This window comes from Pseudophryne corroboree, chromosome 1, assembly GCF_028390025.1.
Source record: "Pseudophryne corroboree isolate aPseCor3 chromosome 1, aPseCor3.hap2, whole genome shotgun sequence".
NCBI classification, from domain to species: domain Eukaryota; kingdom Metazoa; phylum Chordata; class Amphibia; order Anura; family Myobatrachidae; genus Pseudophryne; species Pseudophryne corroboree.
In genome coordinates, this window is record NC_086444.1 from 538224687 (window position 1) to 538239958 (window position 15272).

The window sequence follows — 15272 nt, forward strand, 5'->3', positions numbered from 1 at the left end:
ATATTGTCGACCAATGCTGAAAAAGCATTTGACAGAGTGGACTGGGACTTTCTGGCTGGTATACTGAAGCATCTTGGGCTCGGTAACACCTGTCTTCACAGAATCCTATCTCTTTATACTTCCCCGTCTGCCAAAATTAGGATTAATGGCTCCCTTTCCGATTCCTTTCCTATTTCCAATGGCACGCGACAGGGCTGCCCACTATCTCCATTGCTCTTTGTTCTTTGCATGGAAACATTAGCTCGAAGCATTAGGGCTAACCCGAATATCTCGGGCTTGCTGGTGAAGGGGACTGAATACAAACTGGCTTTATACGCCGATGACTTACTTGCTATAATCTCAAAACCGGTCACTTCTTTGCCGAACTTGATGGTAGAATTTGAGAAGTTTGGAGCCCTCTCTAACTTCAAAATAAATTATTCCAAATCTATTGCCATGAATTTAACTACTCCTCCTGATATAGTAGAGGGTCTGAAACATGCCTTCCCCTTTACCTGGCACGACCACAAATTAAAATACTTGGGGGTGTTACTGACCAACGATTTATCTAAATTATTCTCCCTAAATTTTAACCCCTTACTGGCCAGGCTGCGCCTAGACTTCCAGAAATGGAAGAAACTAAGACTGTCTTGGTTCGGCAGGATTAACGTTGTCAAAATGAACGCCCTCCATAGGATACTATTCTTTCTCCTGACCCTTCCGATACACATCCCCCTACTTTGGCTCCGAGACGTCCAGAATCTTATTTGCGCGTTTGTTTGGGAACGTAAGACACCTAGGTTTAAACACGACATTTTATTTAGGAGAAAACATCAAGGGGGGCAACAACTCCCACATATTTCTAACTACTACCACGCAGTACATTTGAATAGGATTCTGGAATGGACGCGTGCTAAAGACCGAAAACAATGGGTCCTGCTAGAGGAGGGCTGTCTTCCACATTATATTGAAATAGCACCTTGGCTTCCTACCCTTCCGAAGGTTACACACCCCACGGTCTCCCCCACTCTTAAATTATGGGCCACGCTGAGATCCCAGAACCATATATCCTCCAAATGGTCCCCCCTAACCTCCCTTCTCCATAACTCCGAATTTGCTCCAGGTCTTCACGGGACAGCTTTTGCTCCATGGGCGGTAGCCGGGATTTTTAGAGTCGGTCAGCTGGTGAGCTCGGGTAGGGTGCGCTCCTTTTCAGATGTTCAGTCTTCTTGGAACCTTCATAGTGCTGAGTTTTGAAGGTTCCGGCAGGTTCATCATTTCATATCATCTTCTAAGAACCTCCCTGACATAACTAGGGATCTCACTGGGTTTGAAAGACTATGCACTTCTCCTAGTTCTCCCACACATACTATCTCGCAAATTTATGCGCTTATCATGGAAAACTTTTTCCCGCAACCTCCTACCTTCATAGCTTCCTGGGAGAGAGAATTAGCAGGGCTACCCACGCAGATTAACTGGGATTCCGTATTCAACAACGCCCAGGCGAGTTCTCTATGCCTATCGACATTAGAGACCCTCTATAAACTTATATATAGGTGGTATAGGACTCCTCTTGTTCTCAATAAAATGTTTCCCTCTCTCTCGAATCTGTGTTGGAGATGTAAAAATGCCCCAGGGAGTTTTATACACATTTGGTGGGACTGCCCTCTTATAACTCCATTTTGGGCAGAGGTATTCAAGTGTTCCGAACAGATAGTGGGAGATGAGATCCCGAAAGACCCGGGTTTTTGGCTCCTCAATCACACCTCCGCACAAACACACTCCTACAAACACTCCCTGTTGAGACATCTTAGCAACGCAGCAAAAGCGGTTGTTCCAATTCTTTGGAGATCCATCTCACCACCCTCGATTAAATTATGGTTCACAAAGATCGATTACTTTTTAGATATGGAAGACCTTGTCTCCTTCTCATCTGGGAAAACCGTTAACTTTACAGCTATCTGGTTTCCCTGGTACGATTTTAAGGACTCACCTTTGTATCGATCCTACATGGTGACATAACCCACCTCATATTCATATTCATACTTATATTCAAATTCATATTCCGATTATGATATCTTTCTAATATGTCTCAGACCCTTAATTAAGGGAGATCCCCCCTCCGTCCCCCAAACAACCCGTCCCAGACACTCACCCCTGACTCTACCTGTTCTAAATTTCCCCCTCTTTTCTTTCTTCTTTCTTCTCTTCTCTCTCTTTCTCCTCTTTCCCATTTTCCTATGCTGTTTTGTTAAAATGTTCCTCATTTATAAGTTCGGATGTTGTAAGCAAAGCAGACAAGTTATTTTCATACTTTGGGCGCTCTATGTGTAGCGTGCTGATATGCGATGTTTTTTGTGTCCCCCCCTTCTTTTTTTGGAAAAGTATTGCTGTAATGTTTTGTCTGCTGCTTTAATTAATAAAAAACAGTTTACACAAAAAAAAAAAGTGTATTCATGCCAAATTCACATTTGTCCTTGTTTAGCTTTAGATTCACTTTCTTGACAAGTTCCATTACTTGTCTCAATCTAGAATCATGTTCTTCCTTTGTAGATCCCCAGACAATAATGTCATCCATCATTGTTTCAACACCTGGAATATGTTCAAAAATCATGTGTATCTTTTTGTGATATACTTCTGGAGCAGACAATATTCCATATGGTAGTCGAAGAAATCTGTATTGACCTTCTGGTGTATTAAATGTACAAAGCTTTGAGCTGGCCTCATCTAGCTTCATTTGCCAGAATCCTGAAGATGCGTCCAATTTACTGAACCATTTTGCTCCCGCAAATTGCGACATGATTTCATCTCTGGTTGGTAGTTTGAAATGTTCTCGTTTAATAGCTTTGTTTAAATCTCTGGGGTCTAGACATATTCTGAGTTGTCCATTTTTCTTTTCAACAATTACTAAGGAGCTTACCCATTCAGTAGGTTCATCAACTTTCTGTATTACACCCAAGGCTTCCATGCGATTTAACTCTTGTTTCAGTTTTTCTCTCAGCGCAAACGGCACTTTTCTACAGGGGTGTATCACTGTAGAAACTTGTGTCTATATTTATTTTATGCTCTCCAGGCAAACAACCTAGACCTTCAAACAAGTCTCTGTATTCTGTAAACATTGATTTGCAGTCATCTACTTGTGATGTCACCATAAAAACTTTCTATAGCAAGCTTAGTTTCTCACAGGAACTTAATCCGAGAATCGGTTGCACATTTTTATCCACAAGCAGTAGAGATGTTTTAAACTGTTGTCCCTTATATTTCAGTGTCACTAAGCATGTACCTTTCACAGGAATTTCCTCCCCAGTGTACCCTGTAACTTTCACTTTGGCTGGATGAATTTTAGATTTTACTCTAAAAGTCTTATAGTCTTGAAACGATATTAAATTCACCTGCGCGCCAGTATCAAGCCTAAAGGGAATGACAATCTCGTTCACAGTTAAAGGGACAATCCATTCTTTCTTATCTGCACTGCAAAGTTCAATGCAATCCACAAAGAATTCCTCTGTTTTAACAGCATGCACATTGGTTGTTTCCCTTTTCAGTTTACAGCATTTGGCAAAGTGATTAAGTCTATCACATTTCATGCAACTTTTACCATAAGCAGGGCACATTTTAGGATTGTGAGCATTTCCACATCTACTACACATTTCCTTATTAGACTGTGGCTTAGACTGCTTCATTCTTGAGAATGGAGGTTTGCTTGGCTCTGTTGTCTGCACTACATGTACATCAGCATTAGCTTCCTTGTGTAACGTTTTGGCTTTGAATCTTGTTATTTCTGCAGATCTGCACATAGTCACTGCCAGGTCTTGCTCTCTCAGCAATCTCTCTCTGAGTCCATTATCAGGTATTCCACAGACAATACGATCTCTAATCAGTGAATCCTTTAAATCACCAAACTCACAAGTTTTACTGAGTGATTGCAGCTCTGTAACATACTGATCAAACCCATCTACAGACTGCTGATCACATGTGAAAAACTTATATCTTTCATGTCACATTTTTCCTTGGCACAAAGTAATCTTCAAACTTTTGCATTATAGAAGATGGCACCATATTCTGCCCCTCATCAAACTGAAAACTATTATAAATGTCCAGCACATCCTCTCCTATCACATGGAGGAAAATGGATGCCTTTGGTTTGTCAGCCTCTGTATCAGCTCCACATGCAGCAAGATATATATTAAACCTTTGCTTAGATCTTTTCCAGTTTTCATACAAGTTACCAGACATCAGCATGCCGGTTGGAGGAGCTAGGTTATCCATGGTTACTTACTGTTTGAAGAGAGGAGCACATGGCAGGCTTTGCAGACACAGAGTATCACAGCCTTACAGACTGCTGCAGGATTCTTTCACACTCTGAGAGCACTAGCAGTCCAAGTTAAACTTCTTCTTACACCATGTTTTGTTCATATTTTTGTAAATCCAGTCGTAAGGATGCAGAGACATGTGAGTTCACTGCTGTGCTGTTTATTCCATCACCAACTCCAGACACACCGCACACTGGACCACCCACTTCCCAGCATCCCCCTGGTCCTAGGGACCATCACTGAAGATTCAAGCTTACACATGTTAGTAAGGGAGTGTCTACAAATATTAAGCATTCTAATACACTAACATCACAGGGGTGGGGGCAGATTACTTCCTTCCTGGTGGCTGGCTGGTCCCTACCCCGAGACCAGCAGCCACTGAACAATGCACTACAGCCGTGAATTGTCTGTACTCCTTTCTCCCTCCCCCAGCAGCCAACACTTTTGTCAAGGTGACTACATAGTGCATGGCTGGCCCGCGCTAGCTTTAAGAAGGAGGGTGGACAGGGCAAGCATTAAAAATACAGTACTTAATTAGGCATCATTCTGGGAGGGGAGAGAGGAAACCCCTTTCATTAGCAGGGGGCAGAACCTATTGCTTTATCACTGTATAGTGCAGAGCTGCCGGTGGTTGACATGATAGGTCTCCACAGCATAAGGCTCACTTGTGGGGTTTGGATGCTCTGAAGATGTAATTGCCGAGTGCCTGCAGAGACTGTACCCAGACATTGCATGTGAGCTCCTGCCAGCTTCCTCTGTAATCATACTTTGTTCCCAGGTCTCTTTTTCCTACTGGAAGTATACTGTTGTGGTGACCAGATCATACCGCCTATTACTGCTTTCCACCATAACACAGAAACGTCCTCAAAGTGGAGTTTGTTGGACTACTTTAGTAGTCTCCTCGGGTTGGTATCGGAATCCCAGCACTGACTATCCCAACAGTCAGAAATCTGCCATTGGCAACCCGATGGTAAAAAGCCCGACATATCCCAGTAAATATTTTAACCCTACACCCCACCCCCCTGCAGCCTACTACTAACCGTCCCCTCCCGCAGCCTAACCCTAACCTGCCTATTGGCTGTCTGTGTATATGTGGCTGTGTGTGAACAGTGGGGAAGGGAGGGGGGGGGGTCACACCATCTTCTATTTCCGGGCGTCTAGTGTGAAATTACACCCCTGCCTCCAATATTGTTAAGGTGTGTATTGTCTGCTTCTTTAGGATGTCATACGTTATAAGGATGTGCATACTTGTGGCAGTCACGTGTCCACTTGTGAAAATGTGTTAGTGAGGACGGAGCTATATATTACAATGCCCAAAGGCAATATCTTGATGTGAGGATGTGCAGAATCGGATTGAATAGATTTAGAAAGAGGGAGGAGCAGGGTTCCCTGTTGGATACCAAATGTGAGGTTAATTGAACAAGTTGATTGTGATAGCATGCACACCGCTATAAATAGTGCATACAAGTAGGTGTTTTACACTCAGTGTCGTACGGAGAGTTCAATGGCTGTGGAGGCGCCGGCAAATTAAGACCCCCCGCCCCCCATATATTAATTAAAAAAAGGCATGGGACACCCCCTATTTAATGATAACCAGCACCAGGCTCAACCAGCAAGGGGTATAATGCCACATCAGGAGGGACACTCACTGTGGGGTCCCATTGCCATCACTTTAACCACCCCCAAACTGGTAAGCCCAGGGCTGGAATTCCTTGGACAGTGGGGACTCCCTGTCATTGAGGCACATGTACTGGTGTCGCTTTTGTTTGCTTTTTCAATGGGCTTTTACAACTCGTGGCTTGGCCCCGCCCCCCACTTCCCGAACTTCACTATTGACTAGTGGGAGACACCGCTCTCGCTGCCTCCCACCCCGCTATGCCTGCATCATCACGGTGGAATCTGTGTTATAAATATCTTCTTTGTATTATGTTAACCATTATGACAGGGGAGGCACTGCTTCCCCTGCCTCCATGTCCTTGTTTACACTATAACCAACTCATACCTCTCTAAACAAAATATTTGCTCTGAGTGGTTCCTACCATTATAAATATACTATGATTGCTGCCTTCAAATTAAATGGCAAGCTATTATCCTATATGTGTATATACAGTATTTTCGTGTGTCTTGTGTAATAATATACAGATTTATATTGGATAGATATTTATATATAGAGATATATTTATATATTCCCTGATTCAGAGACATGCCAGAGTGTGTTAAAGTGCAGATTTGCTTGCCTGTCTGCACAAATGGACTAGACAGAACATTAGAGAACATATTCGTACATATACTGTATACAAAACAATGCTTTTCTTTCCATAATACGTAGGGGATGATGCACTAAGTCTTGAAAAGTGATAAAATGGAGAGTAATAAAGCACCAGCAAATCAGCTCCTACCTGCCATGTCACAGATTGTGTTTGAAAAATGACAGGAGCTGACTGGCTGGTACTGTATCTCTCTCTTACTCTCGAAGGCTTTGTACATCTGACTCCTAGATGTACTTTGGCAGCATAAAGCCCATTGTTTGTTTATACTACCACTGGAATTGTATTTTTGTGGTTCAAGAGATTTTAGCAGATATGTATCACCTAAAGGTTACAGTCCACATGATCATTCTGCAGGACTCTAGTGTCAGTTAGCAGTTTTCTCTTCCCTGGAAGAAATGATGTTGAAATGTAGAACAAGAGGGACATCTACTGGTGAACTTTAAGTAACATTGCTAAGAACAACAGCTGGATATGAGAGTTCATTTAAAACATTGTAAGTAATGTGTAGATCCATTTTTCGTTTTGGATTGATCAATTTAGCATATTATAGAGTCTGGGAATCTGCAGCATAATATAAAGGATATATGTTTCCAATTGTGCTGCAATGAATAAGCAAAACTTCCACAGTCAAAGACGTTTGATATCATAACACTCTGGAGAAGAGATATAAGACGTGATCCTATGTATTTGATTATACAAAGACACCATACAAGAAAATAGCTTTCATAATGTTTGGCTTGAAACTACATAGAGATAGACATATCAATCCAGCCAATTCTAAAATTCTGTATTTCAGAGACTTGTCTTTGCAAAAATTTGAGAATGGCTCTTAAAGCATCAAAACATGAGCTAATAAATAACACCCACTAGAGATTCAGGCTAGCCCGTTCCTGGCTACACTCAACTGTGGCCACCAGAGACGGCCCGAACCAATATGATGCCCTAGGCAAGATTTTGGCTGGTTCCCCCTAGTACCGCCACTAGTTCTGCCTCTGACCCTGCACTCCTTTCCCATCACCCCTCACCTATAGCAGTTCTCATTTTGGTGCTCCTACCCCCAATATATTTTAAATTGGAATAGTGCACACATTCGGTGCACAGCCTAAAAAGGGGCGTGTTCTCTTGCTGGGAAGGGGCATTGCCACACAATAGTCCCCTTAGTTCAAATTACACCACACAATAGTGCAACTTTATTCACATTATATCATGCGATAGTGTCCCTTATTCACGTTACATCACACTATAGTACCACTTTACCTTATATACGTTACTCCTCACAATAGTGCCCCTTATTCACATTACATCACACCATATTGCTCTTTATTCACATTAGATCACACAGTTCTATACGTTACGCCACACAGTAGAGCACCTTATACACATAATGCCACACATTAGTAATGCCTTTATACACATACCACACAGTAATGCCTTTCACACATATGACAAAAATTATTAATTTCCTTATAAACACATTATACCAACCTTTATTAATGCTCTTATACCCATAATGACCCTTACACATATGCCGCACATTATTAATGCCCTTATACCCATAATGGCCCTTACACATATGTTGCACATTGTTAATAACCTTGGGGGTCATTCCGAGTTGTTCGCTCGTTATTTTTCTGTCGCAACGGAGCGATTAGTCGCTAATGCGCATGCGCAATGTCCGCAGTGCGACTGCGCCAAGTAAATTTGCTATGCAGTTAGGAATTTTACTCACGGCATTACGAGGGTTTTTCTTCGTTCTGGTGATCGTAATGTGATTGACAGGAAGTGGGTGTTTCTGGGCGGAAACTGGCCGTTTTATGGGTGTGTGTGAAAAAACGCTACCGTTTCCGGGAAAAACGCGGGAGTGGCTGGAGAAACGGAGGAGTGTCTGGGCGAACGATGGGTGTGTTTGTGACGTCAAACCAGGAACGACAAGCACTGAACTGATCGCAGATGCCGAGTAAGTTTGGAGCTACTCAGAAACTGCTAAGAAGTGTCTATTCGCAATTCTGCTAATCTTTCGATCGCAATTTTGATAAGCTAAGATTCACTCCCAGTAGGCGGCGGCTTAGCGTGTGCAAAGCTGCTAAAAGCAGCTTGCGAGCGAACAACTCGGAATGACCACCCTTATACACATAATGACACACATAATGCCCCTTACACATATGCCACACATTAATAATGCCTTTATACACATAATTGCACACTTTGTGCCCCTTACACATATGCCACACATTATTAATGCATTTATACACATGACACACATAATGCCCCTTACACATATGCCAAACACTATTGCACAACCAACCCACCCACACACATACAGCACTCACACGACCGCTAACACTGTGACTCTGCTTGGATACAGATGTGTCCTCATACATCTTGCCTCAATACGCCATGCAGCAGGAGATGCCTGGCATGAGTCAGCTGGCAGCTCCCGGCCAGCCCTGCTAATGTCAGGCGCCTATTTTGCTGAAAATGCATCATATTTGCATTACAATGTGACTAGGATGCACAAGTAGCTTCTGCTGATTAAAATGGTATGTTGCATGCCTATATACTGTGTGTGACTACAGCTGTATCTGCATACAAAATGCTACGTTACAGTTATTTCCAGGAAAAACTGTAACGTAGCATTTCATATGCAGATACTGCCGCAGTCGTACACAGAATATAGGCATGCTGCATATCATTTTAATAAGCAGAAGCTGCTTGTGCTCCTAGGCATTCCAACTGCCCTAGGCATTTGCCTAGTTTACCTATACCTAGGGCCGGCTCTGGTGGCCACTACTAATCTACTGTTACTTGTCTTGCTGTTCTTCACCAGTGACCCACTGTGCCACAAAAGTATATGAAAAACACTCATTAATGTTATTTTTCTTTCTCAAAAATTTGCAAATCTACCACATTTTGTGAATTTTCACTGAGACCTTGTTTATATTGCAACAAGAAGAAATGATGTGGCTTCAGTTGACTGTGAAGACGAAAGCGAGATATCATCGGGGATCAGAGCAGACTATTACATTACATAGAAACATTGAATTTGATAGCAGATAAGAACCACTTGGACCATCTACTCTGTCTATGTACACACACACACACACACACACACACACACACTTACACGCTAGGGTTAATTTTGTTGGAAGCCAATTAATCTACCAGTACATTTTTGGACTATGGGGGTCATTCCGAGTTGTTCGCTCGTTATTTTTTTGTCGCAACGGAGCGATTAGTCGCTAATGCGCATGCGCAATGTCCGCAGTGCGACTGCGCCAAGTAAATTTGCTATGCAGGTAGGTATTTTACTCACGGCATTACGAGGTTTTTTCTTCGTTCTGGTGATCGTAATGTGATTGACAGGAAGTGGGTGTTTCTGGGCGGAAACTGGCCGTTTTATGGGTGTGTGCGAAAAAACGCTACCGTTTCTGGGGGAAAACGCGGGAGTGGCTGGAGAAACGGAGGAGTGTCTGGCCGAACGCTGGGTGTGTTTGTGACGTCAAACCAGGAACGAAACTGACTGAACTGATCGCAGATGCCGAGTAAGTATGGAGCTACTCAGAAACTGCTAAGCAGTGTCTATTCGCAATTCTGCTAATCTTTCGTTAGCAATTTTGAGAAGCTAAGATTCACTCCCAGTAGGCGGCGGCTTAGCGTGTGCAAAGCTGCTAAAAGCAGCTTGCGAGCAAACAACTCGGAATGAGGGCAAATGAGAGAAAACCAGAGTACCTGGAGTAAACCCACGCAAGTACGGGGTGAATATACAAACTCCACACACACAGTTAGGGCAATGGTGGGAACATTGTTATAAGTTGTTACTGGAAAATAAAATGTAATCAAGACTAATGTAAATTTCCAATTAAACATGCAAAAAATGTAAAGAAAAAAAAAATCTTACAGCAAATAATTTCATCTATCATGACTTACACTTGAGGTGTAGCTGTGTTCCCAGCTGGATCTGTAACTTGAAATTCCACAGTATCATGATACACATCAAGTGATGGATTTATAATATACAATATAGATTTGCTGCGTAAATCCTTTTGAGTGAATTGTTCTTTAATAAATCTACCTAATAAGAGAAGGGTTATTAGTTGGGTTCAAAGGTAGGACAGCACCAAAATGGTCATTATTTAATAAAAGTGAAGAATATACAAGTGTGTAATATCTATCTATCTATCTATCTATCTATCTATCTATCTGTCTATCTATTTAGTACTATTTTTCTAGAAAAATTGATTCAGGAACTACAGGCCAGAGGGTGAAGCTATTATAAAAATTGAGAGATAGGTAGAGCGATAGATAGATAGATAGATAGATAGATAGATAGATAGATAGATAGATAGATAGATAGATAAATAATGTTTTTAATTAGAAAAGAAGGCACTCAAATAGAGTGAATCTATTCTATTCTATGAAAAAATGTACCAGTACTCTACAAAACCTAAATTTGATATATTATTTATTGTTGCTTCCACACTATAGAGAAGTCTTCTCACACATCTTATCTGAAGGAATTCAATTGATCACCGTTAATTTTACAGCTAAAAAAAAGGACTTTATTGAGCAGTACACTTTTTTGCTGTAAAATGTACCCACGATAGTGCTAAAAATACAGTATCCAGGTAAGTTCTCGGATCCATGTGTTTCCACAGTCGCGGGCATGAAAAAAATGCCACTCATTGTGGATTTTGTTTCTCCTGCCTAAGGGTAGGAAAAACAAAATCCGTGATAGTGTCGGCTATTGGAGATAATTAAATTACCCCCCCAGGGATCAATTAGCGGTTAATTTAATTCCCAGCCTTACCTTCATCCCAGTAGGCCATAAGTGTTTGTAGGCCCACTAAACCACACAATAACAACGCATAACAATGAGTTGCAAAATTCATTAGAATATAGTACTCTTATTTAGAAAATTAATAAATAAAATGTAAATTTTAAGTCATTTAATGAAAACTATATGAACATATATCTTTTAAGTAAATTTTTTTTTAAATTAATAGAAAAAAGGGGAAGAGAAATCATTATATATATATCCATCCAACAGTAAGAAAGGCACTCTGGAGACTTGCATAGCAAAAGACACCTGTATTAGACCTGGGAATATATTTACTAAAAATTTCGTGTTTGTCCGATTTGTGTTTTTTTTTCTAAGTCTCAACACGGGAATTTACCAAGCATACATCTCGGCAGTGTTTGGGCTATTCTAATGGTTTTCATGGCTAAGTTCAGAAATACGAATGAATAGACCATCGGTCAAATGCGGCTGTTTGTTCATACAACACGGGAATTTACTATTCATTCGTATTTGGGTGTTAGTTTATAAATGCTCTATTGCGATCGTTTTTTTTTTTTTTTGCGAATCGTTAAAAAAAGCAGCAAAAAAATAGTCCTGCTTTTTCCAGGCGAGTTTAGATAATCATGCCCGGATCAGTGAGATCTGTGCATGGTTATCTATGGGAAAGGGTCTGTTTAGTGTAAAAATGTAATAAAAAATTTGCGTGGGGTCCCTCCTCCTAAGCATAACCAGCCTCGGGTTCTTTGAGCCGGTCATGGTTGTAAAAATACAGGGGGAAAAATTGACAGGAATTCCCCCACATTTAAACAACCAGCACCGGGCTCTGCGCTTGGTCTTGGTGCAAAAAATTAGGTGGACAAAAGACGTAGGGGTCCCCCGTATTTTTACCACCAGCACCGGGCTACACTAGTCAGAGAGATAATGCCACAGCCGGGGGACACTTTTATATTGGTCCCTGCGGCCCTGGCATTACCCCCCAGACTAGTCACCCCTGGCCGGGGTACCCTGGAGGAGTGGGGACCCCTTAAATCAAGGGGTCCCCCCCTCCAGCCACCCAAGGGCCAGGGGTGAAGCCCAAGGCTGTCCCCCCCATCCAAGGGCGGCGGATGAAAGGCTGATAGCCTTTTGTGTAAAAAATAGAATATTGTTTTTTGTAGCAGAACTACAAGTCCCAACAAGCCTCCCCCGCAAGCTGGTACTTGGAGAACCACAAGTACCAGCATGCAGGGGGAAAACGGGCCCACTGGCACCTGTAGTTCTACTACAAAAAAATACCCAAATAAAAACAAAACACACACACCTTGGAAGTAAAAGTTTATTAAACATACATGCACAGTTACATTCATACATACTTACCTATGTTGACACGAAGCAGTCGGTCCCCTTGTCCAGTAGAATCCCGGGGTACCTGTAAATAAACATTATACTCACAAAAAATCTGTTGTAGATCGGTCCTCTTCTTTAAGTTTGTAATCCAGGGACTTGGCAAAATAAATAAATGGATTACCCGAACCACGCACTAAAAGGGGATCCATGTTTACACATGGATCCCCTTTCCCCGACTGGCGGGACCCCCCGTGACTGCTGTAAAAGAGGGTCCCTTCAGCCACTCAGGGAGCGCCACGTCGTGGCACTCTCCTGATTGGCTGTGCGCGCCTGAGCTGTCAGTCAGGCTGCGCACTGTAGATACAATGTAGCGCATAGGCACTCCATTGTATCCAATGGTGGGAACTTTGCAGTCTGCGGTAGACCGCGAGGTTAAGTGGAGCCAACCACAAGAGTGACCCCACTTAACCTCGCGGTCTACCGCAGACCGCAAAGTTCCCACCATTGGATACAATGGAGCGCCTATGCCAGTGGTTTCCAAACTTTTTTGAATCCCGGCACCCTAGAATATCAGAATTTTTTTCACGGCACCCCTAGGCCAAAAATTTCTTATTGAGAAATTTAGAAAGAAATATTACATTAAGTAGATGGCGTTTATATTAGAGATGAGCGCCGAAAATTTTTCGGGTTTTGTGTTTTGGTTTTGGGTTCGGTTCCGCGGCCGTGTTTTGGGTTCGACCGCGTTTTGGCAAAACCTCACCGAATTTTTTTTGTCGGATTCGGGTGTGTTTTGGATTCGGGTGTTTTTTTCAAAAAACACTAAAAAACAGCTTAAATCATAGAATTTGGGGGTCATTTTGATCCCAAAGTATTATTAACCTCAAAAACCATAATTTACACTCATTTTCAGTCTATTCTGAATACCTCACACCTCACAATATTATTTTTAGTCCTAAAATTTGCACCTAGGTCGCTGGATGACTAAGCTAAGCGACCCTAGTGGCCGACACAAACACCGGGCCCATCTAGGAGTGTCACTGCAGTGTCACGCAGGATGGCCCTTCCAAAAAACACTCCCCAAACAGCACATGACGCAAAGAAAAAAAGAGGCGCAATGAGGTAGCTGTGTGAGTAAGATAAGCGACCCTAGTGGCCGACACAAACACCGGGCCCATCTAGGAGTGTCACTGCAGTGTCACGCAGGATGTCCCTTCCAAAAAACCCTCCCCAAACAGCACATGACGCAAAGAAAAAAAGAGGCGCAATGAGGTAGCTGTGTGAGTAAGATAAGCGACCCTAGTGGCCGACACAAACACCGGGCCCATCTAGGAGTGTCACTGCAGTGTCACGCAGGATGTCCCTTCCAAAAAACCCTCCCCAAACAGCACATGACGCAAAGAAAAAAACAGGCGCAATGAGGTAGCTGTGTGAGTAAGATAAGCGACCCTAGTGGCCGACACAAACACCGGGCCCATCTAGGAGTGGCACTGCAGTGTCACGCAGGATGTCCCTTCCAAAAAACCCTCCCCAAACAGCACATGACGCAAAGAAAAAAAGAGGCGCAATGAGGTAGCTGTGTGAGTAAGATAAGCGACCCTAGTGGCCGACACAAACACCGGGCCCATCTAGGAGTGTCACTGCAGTGTCATGCAGGATGTCCCTTCCAAAAAACCCTCCCCAAACAGCACATGACGCAAAGAAAAAAAGAGGCGCAATGAGGTAGCTGTGTGAGTAAGATAAGCGACCCTAGTGGCCGACACAAACACCGGGCCCATCTAGGAGTGGCACTGCAGTGTCACGCAGGATGTCCCTTCCAAAAAACCCTCCCCAAACAGCACATGACGCAAAGAAAAATTAAAGAAAAAAGAGGTGCAAGATGGAATTGTCCTTGGGCCCTCCCACCTACCCTTATGTTGTATAAACAGGACATGCACACTTTAACCAACCCATCATTTCAGTGACAGGGTCTGCCACACGACTGTGACTGAAATGACGGGTTGGTTTGGACCCCCACCAAAAAAGAAGCAATTAATCTCTCCTTGCACAAACTGGCTCTACAGAGGCAAGATGTCCACCTCATCATCATCCTCCGATATATCACCGTGTACATCCCCCTCCTCACAGATTATCAATTCGTCCCCACTGGAATCCACCATCTCAGCTCCCTGTGTACTTTGTGGAGGCAATTGCTGCTGGTCAATGTCTCCACGGAGGAATTGATTATAATTCATTTTAATGAACATCATCTTCTCCACATTTTCTGGATGTAACCTCGTACGCCGATTGCTGACAAGGTGAGCGGCGGCACTAAACACTCTTTCGGAGTGCACACTTGTGGGAGGGCAACTTAGGTAGAATAAAGCCAGTTTGTGCAAGGGCCTCCAAATTGCCTCTTTTTCCTGCCAGTATAAGTACGGACTGTGTGACGTGCCTACTTGGATGCGGTCACTCATATAATCCTCCACCATTCTTTCAATGTTGAGAGAATCATATGCAGTGACAGTAGACGACATGTCCGTAATCGTTGTCAGGTCCTTCAGTCCGGACCAGATGTCAGCATCAGCAGTCGCTCCAGACTGCCCTGCA

At 42.9% G+C, this 15272-nt stretch overlaps 1 protein-coding gene across 1 annotated transcript in view; it reads right to left on the minus strand.

Annotated features, from left to right (window-relative positions):
* The window catches only part of FREM1 (FRAS1 related extracellular matrix 1), a 326722-nt gene that overhangs the window by 140489 nt on the left and 170961 nt on the right, over nucleotides 1-15272 (minus strand). Inside the window, exon 26 of the mRNA XM_063914068.1 lies at nucleotides 10490-10634. Coding sequence (XP_063770138.1) covers nucleotides 10490-10634 — 145 coding nt within the window. The remainder of the gene's footprint in view (nucleotides 1-10489; nucleotides 10635-15272) is intronic.